Source organism: Xiphophorus maculatus, chromosome 5 (genome assembly GCF_002775205.1).
Source record: "Xiphophorus maculatus strain JP 163 A chromosome 5, X_maculatus-5.0-male, whole genome shotgun sequence".
NCBI classification, from domain to species: domain Eukaryota; kingdom Metazoa; phylum Chordata; class Actinopteri; order Cyprinodontiformes; family Poeciliidae; genus Xiphophorus; species Xiphophorus maculatus.
Window position 1 is genome coordinate 9474205 of NC_036447.1, and position 15590 is coordinate 9489794.

General features: G+C 36.2%; 1 protein-coding gene across 2 annotated transcripts in view; it reads left to right on the top strand.

The window, feature by feature from the left end:
* Window positions 1–15590, top strand: part of LOC102232957 (ubiquitin carboxyl-terminal hydrolase 43) — a 123357-nt gene that overhangs the window by 37575 nt on the left and 70192 nt on the right. For both annotated transcript variants that reach the window (XM_023334275.1, XM_014476139.2), the window contains one exon: window positions 2000–2097. In XM_023334275.1, coding sequence (XP_023190043.1) covers window positions 2000–2097 — 98 coding nt within the window. The remainder of the gene's footprint in view (window positions 1–1999; window positions 2098–15590) is intronic.

The window sequence follows — 15590 nt, forward strand, 5'->3', positions numbered from 1 at the left end:
TCTCAGTTCCCCAGAGAGGGAGGACAAGACGAGTTCTTGGTACCTTGGTGAGTCACACAGAAGGTTTTAGTAGGACACTTTAGTGTCTGTTGTCCAAGTTTCCAAGTTACAAAACACCCTGAATAATGAGTTTCAAAGGTCACATGTGGAGTAGTAAACCATAGTGAATGTCTACCTCCAAAAGGTCACACCATCATTTTTACCCATCAAATTTAGCTAATTTTTAAATCCTATCTGTTATCACTGAAAATTTCATTTTCATTGACATCTTATAAAACACTATATTTAGTATTTTTATTGCACCTAGAAAATGGCTGATGACTGAAATTGGACAATTTTCTTCTTGACTGTTGCTAATCAGAGATTGGCCAGGTGATTGATCAAATATTGCTGTCAGGTTGCACTGACGACACCGTTTGATGAAGTTTGATGAAGTTTTATTACTGAGTGAAGATGACTCAAATTTAGCTATTTTAGGTATTAGTGACTTTTAAAAAAATGAAGTTAGGTATACCTTGGAGAAGCTATGTTCTTTGCCTTTGTAGCCATGGCTTGACACTGGAACAGCGTTGGTGAAATAACATAAATGTATCAGTCTATTGCTGTTTTCATTTTTTTGGATTTGCATTGTTATTTTATTTCTTGATATGTTTGAAGTATCTTCTACTTGTTCTGTCCAGTGCAACTATTTTTTATTTTATTTCAGTGGACATTAGCACAATACTGTAGGTATTAAAACCATCTTCTACAGCTACTGGTTAAGAACAGATTTTCTCTTTTAAAATCCATGTCAGCATGGTTGTCCTGCCTGCAAATTTCTGTCTCTCTATTTGCTCAATAGAAATTGCAGACCCTTACCTTAACTCTGGAATTTCGTAAATGCCGCCAGCATTTGCAAATTTAATGTCACATAACAGAATCAGGCTGAAGGTTTAAAAGGATAAAGATAAGCAAGTACTCTGTAATCCTTTCAGCCGCTCTGGTATCTGGTGGAGTCAAGTTCAGGTAAATCGCTCCTACCTAAAAATGATGGGCATTAAAACAGAAACTATATTGAATTGCAGTCATCTTCACAGTATGAGTGTGCGGTATCTCACAATCACAGAGGACTGTTTAGACATTATTACTTGGAGGACATGTCTCAAATGTTATGCACTCACCGCATATTTCGCCAGGTGGCTGGACTATAACTGTCCCTTATTAGCCAAACCAGATTTGGTTTTATTGCTAAAACTGAAAGTGTGGTGGGGACATTATGTCATGGTAACTAAGGAAACGCATCTGAAAAATGTGGGTTTTATGATAACCAGAAATACTGAAATTGCAATTCTGAACAATAACACACTTACATATTTTCCTGATATTGTGTAGCTCTAGTAATTAATCAAAACTGCAAAAGTACTAAGTGAGTAAAATGAGTAGTACCCATTAAAGCAGAAGGGATTCCTCCATTGAAAATATTCATATTTTTAAGTAACTTCTAACTACTGCTTCCTCAGACTGCAGTTGTATATACCTTGTTCATAATAGGGAAAAATTGGGAACTTTGATACTTGTTCCTGTATAAATGACTTCCACACTGAAGAGTGTTGTTCTTGGGCCTGTTAGTAGGTATGGTTCACTCTGTGCTTGAGGAAATGAAGATTTTTCTGAGCAACCAGGCAGCGGTTATGGCTGGTCAATCTTAAAATCAACAGATTCTATCTGCTTCTCTATTCATCTAAGATTATCGGCCTCAATTATTTATTTAATGCTAAATTTGTCAGAGGACAAGATTTGGAAGTGAGGCATTTTCCTTCTTCTAATTTTGAGAAAACAAAGGTAATATAGACAGAATGCTAGCTTCTGGATTTGTATAGACAAAAAGAATGACATTGACTTGCCTGTATTTGTGCATTTGCATTCAACAGCATTGTCTTGCAAGCTTGAGTTCACCATCTAATGTCTCCTACAGTGATTGTTTCCTTAATGTGCCACTTCTCTACCTTTCTGCCTACAGGCAACCAATGCGTCAGAGAATCCTTCCAGTTTACCCAACACACAGCAGCCTCGGGGTCGCCACAGCTTTGTCCAAGAACACTTTCAGGCTCAGTACAGGTGAGTGTTGCTGAGATAAACAGCAGGGAGATACATCTACATTAGCATCAGTATTGACTGGTTTTAGTCATTTTTTGTAACATTTTAGTTATGATCCCATATGTACAACTGCGCCAAAATTAGCAACCCAGGTTTATTTCCATCGTGTTGCTGTTTGTGTGTATGTTTTGGGAGGGAAAAGAGAGTGGTTGGCCATGTGGTGTTTGTTTGGGCATGTGGCTGTAATAATGATACAGTATAGGATTAGGAGTATAGGATTGGGTGTTTAGCTGAGGCAGAGAAGCAATTTCAGCTCTATGGTCTTTTTTCTGGTGTTGAAAGGAAAAATCTATATCAATTAAAGTTGGTTGTTGACCATAACAGCATTCATATCGGTGGATCCCTAATACATATGTTCAAACACTCCAGAACTTCTTGTAGACATGCTCCTTGTTTTTTTTACTTGTTATATTTTGAGAATAATATCAAAGAGAATGTTGCTTCGCCTCTGCAGCCTGTAGGTGTTTCTGGCAAAAGAATGGAAAGTGAGAATAAGGAGGACTACTTTTAAAACTTGGATATCTCATGAATTATTCAGGGTGCTTGCTGTGTACTGTAGATAAGGTGTTAGGGTTGATTTTTTTTTTTTTTTAGTAAGCGCAGGGCAGTACATGCCATTAGAGAGTATATCTATTCAGACATAGTGGGAATGGATGAAAATAGGTCAGACAGACCTATGGAGGATCCATGGGATTTATCTACAGCTCCGGCTCTCCTTGCTTCACTTGCAGTACATAGTCAGCTGCCTTCATCTATGGAGAATTTAGCTTCATCCTTGAGGATAAGGATTTCCGTTAACCTTTTTTTAATGAGTTGCAAATTTTAAGTTCTAATTCACAGGAAGTTTAGTTTGTCATCTAAATTAGATGTGCCTTTCTCTTCTTTTATGCAAGAGGGATAAGCAGTTTTAGAAAAGGGACGGAAGGATAGGTGTTATGTATTTTCAAGGCACAAATTGCCATTTTGTAACACAATCAAGTAACTTGTTACCTTTGGTTATTAAAATGCTGTGTATATAAAAATAACTTGAAAGATATGTAACTTTACAGTTTTATGCCTTGAAATTGGGCTTCCATTTCTTTAAGAAGCTACTGCTCTTTCTGACACTCCGCCTTCAGCACGTCATCACAACAATCTCCATTATACTGTCTACAACCATTCTTGGGAGTGTTGGACTGAGAAGTAGTTTTTATGATGAGCTTAGCAGACTTGCAGTTTCACCAGACATTTGCTAACTGCTGGTGCCACTAGTCTAGAGGAGCTGAGTGGAAATAGGTGTGGGGGAGGAAAACTCTGAGGCGGAAGCTCGGCTGATGACTGCAGCTTTAAGGAGGAGCTTTTTGGAAATAGGCAGTGTTTTATGAAAGAAAGTGCTTAAGTACCCCGGAGACTCAAGGATTTCTCAAACAGGCATGAAAGAACTAAAAAACTCCATGTATGTTTTTGATGACGTAATAACATTATAACATGAAATAAAGCTTAAAAAAGTTGATTTTATATTATACCCCCTCCTTAATTTGTCCAGTAATCTCTAGTTTAGTGCTACTTTCTGCTGTTTTTGTGGCTCTGCCTGTCTTCTAATGGATCTTACATGAGTATACCGACCAGCGGGCACCACAGGTCACTTATGCTTTATGCAACAATGTATCTGCCTGGTAGGCTGTAAGACATGTTTTTATAGTACAGCTTCACATGGTCCATTTTACAAAGGAGTAAGTGATGTAAGCCAAAGACAGTTTTGCACCCCCTTGCCGTCATGGATACCGCGTTCTGCACTATGCTCTTTGTAATATCATGGATGTTTTTGATCCTCTCCCGCCTAGAACACAATGTTCAAAAGTTCACCTTAAATGACGTGGATCAAACAGACATAACATAGAAAGGATTTGAGTCTAAAGATGCACCCAAAAGTGGTCTTGAGATCTGAGTATTCCAATTTATCTGTAAGACACATTTAAAAACAACTACAACTTTGACCAAAGTCCTATACAGAAATGACAACAAAGTACAAAACGACAAACTAATCAACAATCCCTCACCTACAACTCCATGTCTCATGCTGTATTGAAAACCAGTGAGGAAAGATATGTTTTTAAATAAGATTTAAAACCATCAAGAGTTGGATTGATGTGTAGGTTCAGTTTATTCCATAGTTGCAACATTAAACGCTTGATTTCCTCTGTACTGAACTGCTGTACAGCTGAACAAGTTAGTTTTTCAAACGTAAAACTTGAGTCAAATATAAAAATTTCCAAGGTGTGGCTTAACTAAAAGTTAGCACTCTGGTTATGACTTGGTCCAAGCAAACTGTAATCATGTTAATTATGATCGTTGAATTTATGTTGAGGGTGATGTTAGCATATAAATGGACAAACACAAATATTTTTTCTTAAATTTAAGTCAAAAGAAAATATGTAAAACAATTATCAGCGAGCAGTCGATTTAAAAACTCAAACAATGAATCTTTCTTCGGTGGGGAAGTTTTTACTGAGGGCTGAAGACTATTTTTAGTATTACTGAGATATTTAAAAGCAAATAAGAGGAAGAAAAAAGGCATAAAACACTAAAAAAACATTTTTAAAAGCAGATTTTTTTCATAGAGCATATCCAAGATATTTGAAAGACAATGGAGTTTGGGAAGTAAAAATATCGTAGCACAATGCTTCTTGTCATGCTTGTGGGTGGCACTTGCAACGCAGTCAATTAGCTGCTTTTATTTCCCTTGGTGCCAATTGGCTGTAACACCCAATTAGCACCAAGAAAGACCATGGTTAAGAAAAACCAGAGATAAGAAAGACCATGGTGAGACTGTTTCCACTGTGTGCATTAATACATATTAAAGTAAATGTTGTTTATGAGCTATTAAAATAGAGGATCTAGCAGTATGATGTGGTCCCTAATGCCCACAAACACCAGGTGTCCATCGTACATCTGTTCAGGTGGTTTTCAGCACAGTCAATCAGCTAATCAAAATACCAAAATCAGTGCATTCAGGCAAATGGATGTTACTAAGATGAATAGCTGATGTTAAGCATTAAAATGTGGAATAAAAGGGACTTAAGTAACAAGAAAGTGACATGCTTGCTGGGGCCAGATGGGTTAGTCTGGGTGTTTCAGAAATGTCTGGCCAGGAATTTTATCCACAACCTCTTCTCTGAGAATGATTTGAAAAAGAGAAAATATCCATTGTGTAGCAGCTGTGTGGGCAAAAAGGCAGGCAGAAAAACACATGAGGTGCTACTCGTGTCTGGTAAAAACAGAGCATGTGCTATAATTCACACAGGATCACTAAAGTTGGACAATAATAGATGGAGAAGGTGTTGCCTGGTCCAGTGAGTCTCAATTTCAGCGATGATCCATCCTGTCTTGTGTCAACACTTCAGGCTGGTGGAGGTGGTGTAATTCACAACCTACCTGAGTATTATTTCTGACCATGTGTACAGCCAGCAGCTACCCAGAGACCTGAACACATCAGATCAAAGTTGTCCCAAATTTATCTTCTTTGAGGTTTCCACTTTTTCTCTGTAATGGACTGTGATGGAGCATGCTGAATTTGAAAGATCACATATTAGTTTTCAAAGCTCTGATCGATGCATCTCTATGGAAGTAAACAGCATTTCCTGTTCAAAACACATCAATGTTTCAGGGTTTTACAGAAGAGAAAATCTCACCAGATAAATAGCAATAACTATGCAGTTAGTCTGTCACCCTGGAGAATATTTCCTGTCATGTTTGGTCTATCTCACACATGTTGACTTTCAGCTGATTAACATGTTAGTCAATCAATAAAAAGGTCAGACTCTGGCACGACTATGATGTTTATGATAGCTGTGTTAGGTTAACCAACCTTTGCTTCCTGTGATTATCCATTTCCCTGTCTGCTCAATCATGGATCGAATGTCTGGGGATGGCCCGTATCCCTGTAGAGCGTAAATACCCATGATGCTCTCAGACTGGCTAATTGAAAAGACTCGCACTAAGCCTATTCTTTTGGGAGTTTACAGAGTGTTAAAGTAAGAGTGAAGATTATCTTGAGTGTCATCTTTTTTTCCCTCTTTGTGTTTTCTCTTTGGTTTTCCTCGCTATACTACACATGCCTGAGTGCTTGAGACATAACTGGAATATAGCAGCTGAGAATTCATTTGCTCATCCCAATAATAGTGAATTTTCATATAAATGTCTTGTCCTTGCCTTCCACAAACACTTAAAAATGTATTGCTTTGTCTTTGTTCTATTTCTTGTCTCTGACACACACACCGCCTCTCTGATCTTTTTACATCCACACTAGAAACAATTTCGGCTATATTTAGAGATACTGAAGGGCTCCTCTTCATGCTTTTACTATTTGTCTTTTGGAGCAAGCAAGGTAATGGTTCCTCCTTTCAGAAGAGTAGCAGTAATTGGATTCCGTAGGGCATGCAGTCACACAGATCTTTAATCACTGCTCAGTGAGGACCACAATTCACTTAATGCACTGGTTGAAATATTCACTTTTTAAAAAATATTTAAAGCTAAAAGTATAAGAATATTCTAAAAAAGTTCAATATTTCACCTGTTGTACAAATTCTTTACAGATATAGTGACATACTCCAAGTCTTTATTTGGCTTGGAGTATAATTGTTATGTTTATGGCTTACGGATAATGAAAAGCCAAAATTCCTTCTCAAAAAATTAGTATATTGTGAAAAGGTAAAGATTGGAAATTCAAGTTACACCCTAATCAGCAAACTGACCAAACATATGTTAAGGTATCTTGAGCAGACTGGCTGTATCCAAGTTTATTTATAGAAAGTTGAGTGAAAGAAAAAACTGTGGAAGCATGGAAAAGATGCACCAGAAACAAGAAATTAGAGGTAGATAAGTACTGTTTAATTTTTTATGTGGTAATCAGTTCTGGAGAAAGAAGGGGGAGGCATATGATCCATATTGATTAAAGTCTTGAATGAAGTTTCCACAGTTGGTGGTGATTTTTGGTACCATGTAATCTGTTGAAAATTTTAGACTGTGTTTTCTAAAACCCACAGTCAACGCAACCGTCTTCCAGGAATATTTAGAGGGCTTCATGCTTCCTTGAGTTAAAAAGCCTTGTGGAGATGCTGATTTCATTTTCCAGCAGGACTTAGCACCTTTTCACAACCAAAGGTACTAAAAGGTGATTCAGTGATCATGGTGTTCTTGTGCTTGAGTGAATAGTGAAGATTAAATATTATATATTCTTATTTGAAGGTATATAATGTGTGTATACAGTGAATATTTTTTTAAAATTTAAACAGAACTCTTTCAATGGATCCAGTTAAATATTTTAATATGAAACAGACATTTGTGTTTTGGATCAATGTGAGATTGTCACGGGAACAATTCAACTCTCATAGTTATTATAATAAAAATATATATAAGTAAAATTGTTTATCTCCTTTTATCTAGTAAAAAATGGTCCCAATCTCTCCTCCTGCTGCTAATAAAACATTAAGTAATACTATTGTTATTTTGACTTGATACAAAGAGTGTATTGACAACCATTCTTTTTAAAATCACAAAAATCTTTCATCCATTAATGACACTAGTTTTACTTCAGTTAAATATAATCCAAAAAAAGGACAAAATTCTGCTACACCTGTCAATTTTATAGTTGGTGTTTATGGGACTTGCACAAACAGTCTTGCACTTTATTGTATGTTTGGCTATGGAGTGTACAAATGCTCATAACAAAATTTTACTGTTATAGTTATTATTACAATAGCTATTGAATTATTGTAGTGATGTGATGTTCTACTCTTTAATGAATAAACCTGAGGGTCTAACAAGCTGATAATTAATCTACCAGCCAGCCACTTGCTTAAAGGGCAACACACATGGGCAGACATGTTTTTTAATTAAGAAACCCACACCAGTGATGTGTGGTTGAGGGCTGGTGGTGTAAGGCGCATCATTTATCCATCTTTTTTTTAAACCTGTTCTGTTCATTATGTTGATACTTTTGATGCAACAAACCACGGCTGGAGCGCAATCAAAGTCAGAGCACTTTAGCAAGACATGTCAGCAATACCATCTGTTACTAACTTTACTGATACCGATTCCATTTAGCAGACATGCTACTTGTAGCTTAGAGGACGTTACTATAACTGCGCTCCTTTAGTTTCAATCCATTTCCAGGGAGTTAACTTAAACTTCCTTTGTAAGAGAACCATGTAAATCAACCAACACTGTGTGCAAATAGGTGAAGGATCGTCCAAATTTTGGCAGTTTGGCACTTTACTCTGACTCATTAAAGGAACATCAAACTGCAGAGACAATGTGAGAACATTTTAGTAGATTTGAAACCATAAAAACATTGAATATTTGTATTGCAGTTTTTATTTGTAAAATGCTTGATTCTTTTACTTGTCGTTAAAAAAAATTTGAATGAAGTTGTGTTATCAGTAAAACAATCAGGCCCAAAATTATTCATTCCCGTGGCAGATTTAGATTTGAATTGATCTTTTAATTTTACCAACATGTTGACTGGAAGTATTAATGATTTGATTGGTCCAGCCAGACTCCTGATTTTAATTTGGGAGAAAATTTGTGGAAAGAATTAAACATGAGGGAGATCACATCCTTCTACGACAGGTTGGAGAGCTATTACCAACAATATCTTCACAGTCTCACTTCAAAAACTTGGAACCAACCCTTTAAGCCCATAATCTCTCTCCCCACATGATCACAGTGTAAGTTTTTTCAGTGAATCCTTTGTGTTGGTTTGTTTCAGGCTCAGAGGAATAAGCTTCCTGGCGGCTCCCGCTCGGTTAATGAGTAATGGATATTTTAAATGTTTGGGAATTTGTTTCCTGCTCTTCGTTTCATCCAGCCTCCTGAAGTGCACATATGCATATTCATATCCATTTTTCTTATCTCATTACTCTGAGCTGGCTGCAGTGTGCTGAGTGCAAAGCTTCTTTTAAAGTCATCTTTTCAACAGGGAGTTACTTTGCATCTAAATGCTAACAGAACCATTCTTCCAATCTCAACATGATTGATCGCATTGGATGCTGTTTTGCTCCCTGCATTTTTAAAGATTTTTGTTTATATCCGCCTTGCTCTCTTGCCTTCCCCTCTCCTTCTGCCTACAACACTTACTCAGTCTCGCTCTCTTCCTCCTTCTTCCCTCTTGATTCTTTTAATATCTCACAGAGACGCTCCTCAAAGGAGTTTGGTTGAGTTGGTTGATCTGAATAAATGTTTGTGATTAGAGCCGGGGACCGTCTTGTGGTTTGGGCTGCTTACGTGGGAGTTTTGTGCTGCAGACACTCCATTGTACCCCTGTGTTTTTAAATGAGTCTTTGTCAAAACCTTCCTCCCGTCTCCGTCTGTCACTCTCTTCTGTTTGCAGTATTTATTTTTAATGGCAGAAGAGACAGTGGGAAGGCTCAATCTCAGTCTCTCTCTAGGCAAATCAGTTGAAGTTTTTTGTTTTTTCTACAGTGCAGTTTATTTAGCTGTAGATTTGATGGGGAGGTCTTACATAATATTACATATACTTGAATGGTAAATAACAAATTGTTATGCTATTCACATTCTTAGAACTCCTCTAAACTAAAATACACAAGCAAACAAAACGGTGGCAAAAAGTAACAGACTAATCATGAATATCTTAACATAACTAAAAATCTTCAATATCTGATGAACAAAGGGAGGATTTTTTTCTAAGATGATCTGATGAATATTACTGAGAGACATTTGTCTCTGGATATAGAGATAAATCAAAAACCTTTGGCTGGTTTTATGCATGTGTGAAAAAAAAATAAGTCGTTGAGCTGTAATAGTAAATATGAATTAGTATATTAGATATTATCACTCTTTTAACTTGGGGCTATTTTTGAGGAAATCCCACTTATTTTATATCTAATCAATTAAATTGATCAAAGATTTGAAGAAATTATTCATTATTAATGTTTTGAAGGTAAAATAAAAACTGGGTAAGATCAATTTTAAAATCAAAACTTTTTCAAGCAGAGTCCCGTAACATGACCAAATTTGTCACTTTGTGACACTTTGAGAGCAATGAAACTTTCCAACACCAAGAAGTTGTCTGAAAGCTGGGTAAATGAGGCAGCAATATTTCATCTTAGTAATATCACCTGTCATTAAATGTTCCAATTTCCAGTCCTGCAAACAGTTAGAACTAAAGTTTGATTGTATTCTGACAAGGGAAGGCTTCACTCCATTTAAATCCCACCAAGACAAACTGCATGTGAAACCTGTCTCTGTAAAAACATTTCTTTGTGAGAAATCAGCCGATCAGCTTCTGGTTTAAGACTAGAGGTGACAGAGCCGTCTTTGTGGGAGAGCCCTGACTTTATTATGTACTGTATGTCTTGGTATTCAATTTTATTTCTTATGTTATAATTAATAATATAATGCTGCAATTATTATGAAGCACTTTGGTCAGCTCAGGTTGTTGTAAATGTGATATATACATAGACTTTGACTTGACTTGATGTTTCTTTGGAGAGACACTGACTAAGCTGTTGACTTGCATCAGACCAGCAACAGTTTGCAGCCTGAATACTCATTCAGTCAGATTGATTATCTTTTTAAGACCAGAGACAAACATCTTTTAAATAAATTTAAGGCATTTCTTCTAAATATGCAGCTGGACTTTGGTGCACTCTTGGTGACCTCTGAGGGAAATGTCTGGCTGTTCCAGGATGTTCAGCTAAGTAGCATCCAAGAATGTTTTCAGACACTGACCTTCTACATTTTGATTTTTGATGCTTTACCACCTGCAGAGGTTTTCTTAAAGCTCAGCTTCACAAACATTTACCCTCCTGCTGACACACCAGCTTCCCTTGTTGAAGCAGACTTTGAAGTGGATGCTAGCCAGCGACTGCATGACATTACTCTGTGAAAATAGTCACTTTTATTTTCTTTTTTATTATTTCTTTTTCATGTGAATAAGAAGGTCATTTTATTGTGGAATGGAGAAGAAGGGTTTTGGTGTAAAAGCACTTTTCACTTAAGCAGATATAAGAAAAATAACCTCTCAACTGCAAATATAAAGGCATTAGAACATTTGCTCCCTTACAAAATATTCTTCCTTATACAAAATGGGATTATTGTACACAAAAGAGTGGACAAGACATGTAAGAAAAATCACTTATGCTGCACTTTAAGTTTCATATGTTGAGGCAGAAATGCAGTACTCACACAATAATATGTGAAGAGTAAAGCTGTTTATTCATTTTCAAAATCTGTGATCTTGGCCTTTTACAAATATACTCAAACTGAATGATGTGGAATGATGTCATTGCAAAATCCCCAAAATGTTTAACCTTCTAAGTGTTGATAGGTTCATGCATCTGTTTATATAAAATAAACTTCAATGAGCCAAACAGTATTTAGTAAATCATTTTAATGGCTTTCCACTTAGCATGTGGTTAGAGGGACTGTGGCCAGGACAATGGTTGCCCTTTTGAAAGTGTATGGTTGTTTTTTGTTTTGTCTCTGAGGAAATAAATTTGAAACGATAAATAAAGCTTTAACATTGAGTGGTGTTACTTAGTTGTATTTCAACTGCAACTCCTACTTGCAGATTAAAGTGGTGGAAAGTAAAAATCTGAACAAACAATCTGACAATGATTGAGATTTTGACTGTCTAATAATCTATATGTATGGACTAGTATGATATTGTAATGGTATAAAAACCCTGAATACAAAATAAAACATTTTGATGGTTGCACAGCATTAACGCAACAAAACAGCAACAAACAGGACTTCATGTTTTCACACTTTCAGACTTTTCTTTTCTCCAGACCTTTTAGCAGAGTTGATTCCCCCTGACAAGACGTCTTTTCCCAGACTCTGAGAATGAGAATGGAGAGAGTCGTATGGTCTAAAAGCCGGAGACGCATGATTGACTGCCTGAATGATTGAAGAAAAGTAACTTACTGAGCCGTCTCCAAGCACCGACCGTTTTGGAACAACAATGTCTGGTGAAGCACCAGAATTGGTCCGATTGTGCTTAGATGACAGGATTCCTAAAGGGACCGTTCTGATTTTTGGAAGTGGGATGATATGAGGATGTCCTTTGATAGGCTGCAGGTTTTAATAAAGCCAGTTTGTAGAAAGAGACATTATTGTATCTTAACAATGCCTTTTATAGGGAGGATTTTAACCTTTGTTCAGGTTTAGAGTATTGTCAGTATTAACTGGCTCAGACTATTATAATTTTTTGTTTGTTTGCTTCGGTTCCCCATGTCTAAAATCTGCTCTGTCAGGGACTCCATCTGATTGATCATTAGCCTTTTTCGACAAGGAACGTCTTTGTTTTTTTACAAACTTTTTGTTATTATAAAATTACTGTTTTTTTAGAGATGCACAGAAGATCATTAAGTTTTATGTCTGATTTCAAAATGTGATATTACAACTTATTACCTTTAACATAATTTAGCTTTGATTTTCTTTCATAGATTGATTAATTTGTTTTTTTTCCAAGATCTGGTGAATTTTATGTCAATGGACCCTTTAAACCTATTTAAGTTCTTTTATTACCTCCTGCACAAGTGTAAAGTAGTTCTTACACTTGCCAAGCTTGAAACACAGCTGAATTAAAAAAAATCCATTACTTTACTTTTGTTTCCTCATTTTTTTGTTAAATCATTACTATCCTAATTAGGAAGGATGACTCCACTTCCTCTGGTTGCGTGAAACAGCTAAGTTTAGAGTGGTTTGGAAAGGCTTGTTGGAATCAGCACGACACTGCATAATGTTTCAAGATGCTTGTGGTGAAGACACTTTTAGTAGTGGTAGTTGGGCGTCATCCAGAGCCAGCACAATCATTGAAACAAGCAAAAACGAGACTGAAAATAAAGCAGTTTGCTGTGTGTGTCCAGAAATTGAAATTCTTTCAGTGAACCACTACAGGAAAAATACAACTTCTGTCAGTACATTTGTTCATATAGACTTTAGTTTGTTTTTTTTGGTAGCTACAGCATACTAACATAACAAAATTAAGTTCACTTTGAGTGGTTTGATTTTTGCTAAAACCTCATATTGAAAACGGGTCTTTGAAATTCAAAAGATTGCAGATGAATAACATGACCTTCATCCACCCTGAGATCAAAGTTAATTATAAGGCAAAAGTTCTAACCAATTACTTCAGTTTTGTTTCCACTCATTTGAAGAAAGTTGAGACCATTTACGAAAAACTGAAGGTTAGTTATGATTTGTTTTTAGCATTAACAAAATACACTGTTTTTACCATCACATTTTACCTTCAAAATGTTTTTTTTTGCATGACTTTGACTGTAAACATGTTTACTAAATTTCAACAATTTGGTACAGCAAAATTCACAAATGTTGGCTGACAATAAAAATTATTTGTTCTATTATTAATATATCTGTCACGATGGTCTAATCCTATAAACTCTCTAGATTTAAAAAAAGAAAAAATATTTTTAAAACTTATTTAAGCTTCATAATATTATTTAATGTAGATAAGAGAGGAATTTTGCTCTTTTGATGTAATAAGAATATTATCATAGCTATGCAGATGACAAACAGCCCTACATTACAGTATTATCAAGTGAGTATGAAGCCATTCAGATGTTGAACAGATGATTAGAACAAATCAATTCATGGATGTGCCTCCACTTTCTTTAACTGAGCAGAATCAAAACCAAAGTAATTATTTTTGCACCTGAGGAGAAAGATCAAAAGTCAGCGCACATCTGCAGTTATTAACACTAGAAACTACTGATCATGGTTGAAATCTGTGTGTAGAAATGGACTGGAACATTCAGGGTCACAAAAAGACCATTGCAAAGTTGGCCTTCTAACACCTGAAGAGAGTTTTCAGGTTAAGGACTAATGTCCCAACAAGATCTTGAGAATCTCATCATTGTGGTTATCTTTGTCAAATTGATTACTGCAAAGGTCTCTTCAAAGTTGCAACTGATCTAGAACGCTGCTGCTCACTTTCTCACTAAAACTTGGAAGGCAGAGCACATCATCCCAGTTCTAAGGTCCTTACACTGGCTCCCTGTATCTCACAGAATAAATTTTAGAATACTTTTGTTAGTTTATAAGTTACTAAATAGTTTAGCACCAAAATATATTAAATATTTGTTGTTCAACCTACCAGTTCACTCAGTTCTTCTGGTTCTAGGCTATTCTGCACCCCAGAGTCAGAACCAAACATGCAGACGCAGCAGTCAGTTTCTGTGCTCCTGTACTCTGGAACAAACCTAAAGAAGTCTTAAAAACTGCTAGAAACACAGAGTTCCTTTATATGAAGGCAAAAACCTATTTGTTTAATGCTGATTGTAATAAATAACTGCTGGAACAAAGATTAAATATAGTCTGGATTGCATCGTTCTCTTTATTTTAACACTATAATGTGATGTTTCTTTTTTGATTGGTCATTGTGTTATGTTTTTATCATCAACATTTAACGCAGGAAATCATGCTAGGCTTCTTAATAATGGCTTTTGTTCTCTAACCAGAGACAAATGTAAGATTTTGGACTCTTTAGATCTTTATTTGTTGTGATTGATGGAAAAAATGTATAAAATGTTGCGGTGATACACATTGTATATTTAATAATCATGTGTTAAAGACAACCCAGCATGTCAGTTTATTTTTTATCTAAATTCTGATTCTGTTGAACCAGCTGAGCAACCCTTAAACCATGTTTTTTGTGTAAGTTCCTTATTTCAGAACTGAAAAAGCTGGAATACAGAATGGAAACGTTTATTTTTCTTGAACAGACTCTGCCTTCTTGCAATTTCTAAAAGAGAGAAATTACTTAAGATAGAGTTGAGCGCAAAACTATCCATACCCCTTGTAATTTTTAATTTCAGAATCAGAAGTGGCTAAAGCAAATATTGATAAAAGCTCTTTGGTGCATCTCTGTTTTTTAAGCTTTTTTTCTTCTTTTGTAAAGATTCCAAATGGTTTTCCTAGCTTCTGCCGCAGACAGTTTATATTTCTTCCTCAGAAACCTTTTGGCTTCCTTCTGCCTGGGAGAACAGTGTCAGGATGTGGAGTCCTTCTGATAGCAACCCACAGGATGGGTTCCTGTCCTCCTGTCAGTCTTCTGCTCTTATCATCTCCCCTTCTGTCAGCTTTAAAACCCTGATGCACCCTATCTCGGCCTTTTCTCTGTCAGCGTTACCTTCTAGTTTTTGTCAGCTCAACTATCCTGCTGCCATCCATCTCTTCATTTTTCTTGTGTCCTTCCACCTTATTGCCTCACAACTTCTGTCTTTGCTCTCAATGGTTTCCTCTGCCTTTCTAGAGCTGTCATTTCAGACCTTTGTTTTTGTAGTCAGTGTGTTTGTTTTTCCTATTTTCACTTTTCTTTTTTATTTTCTCTCCAATTAAATATTCCCTTTGCCTTTTTGTTATGGTTTTCCAAGCAGGCTGTATACTTCCTTCATCCTGTTTTCACTGGAAGTACTTAGAATTTGGTAAAG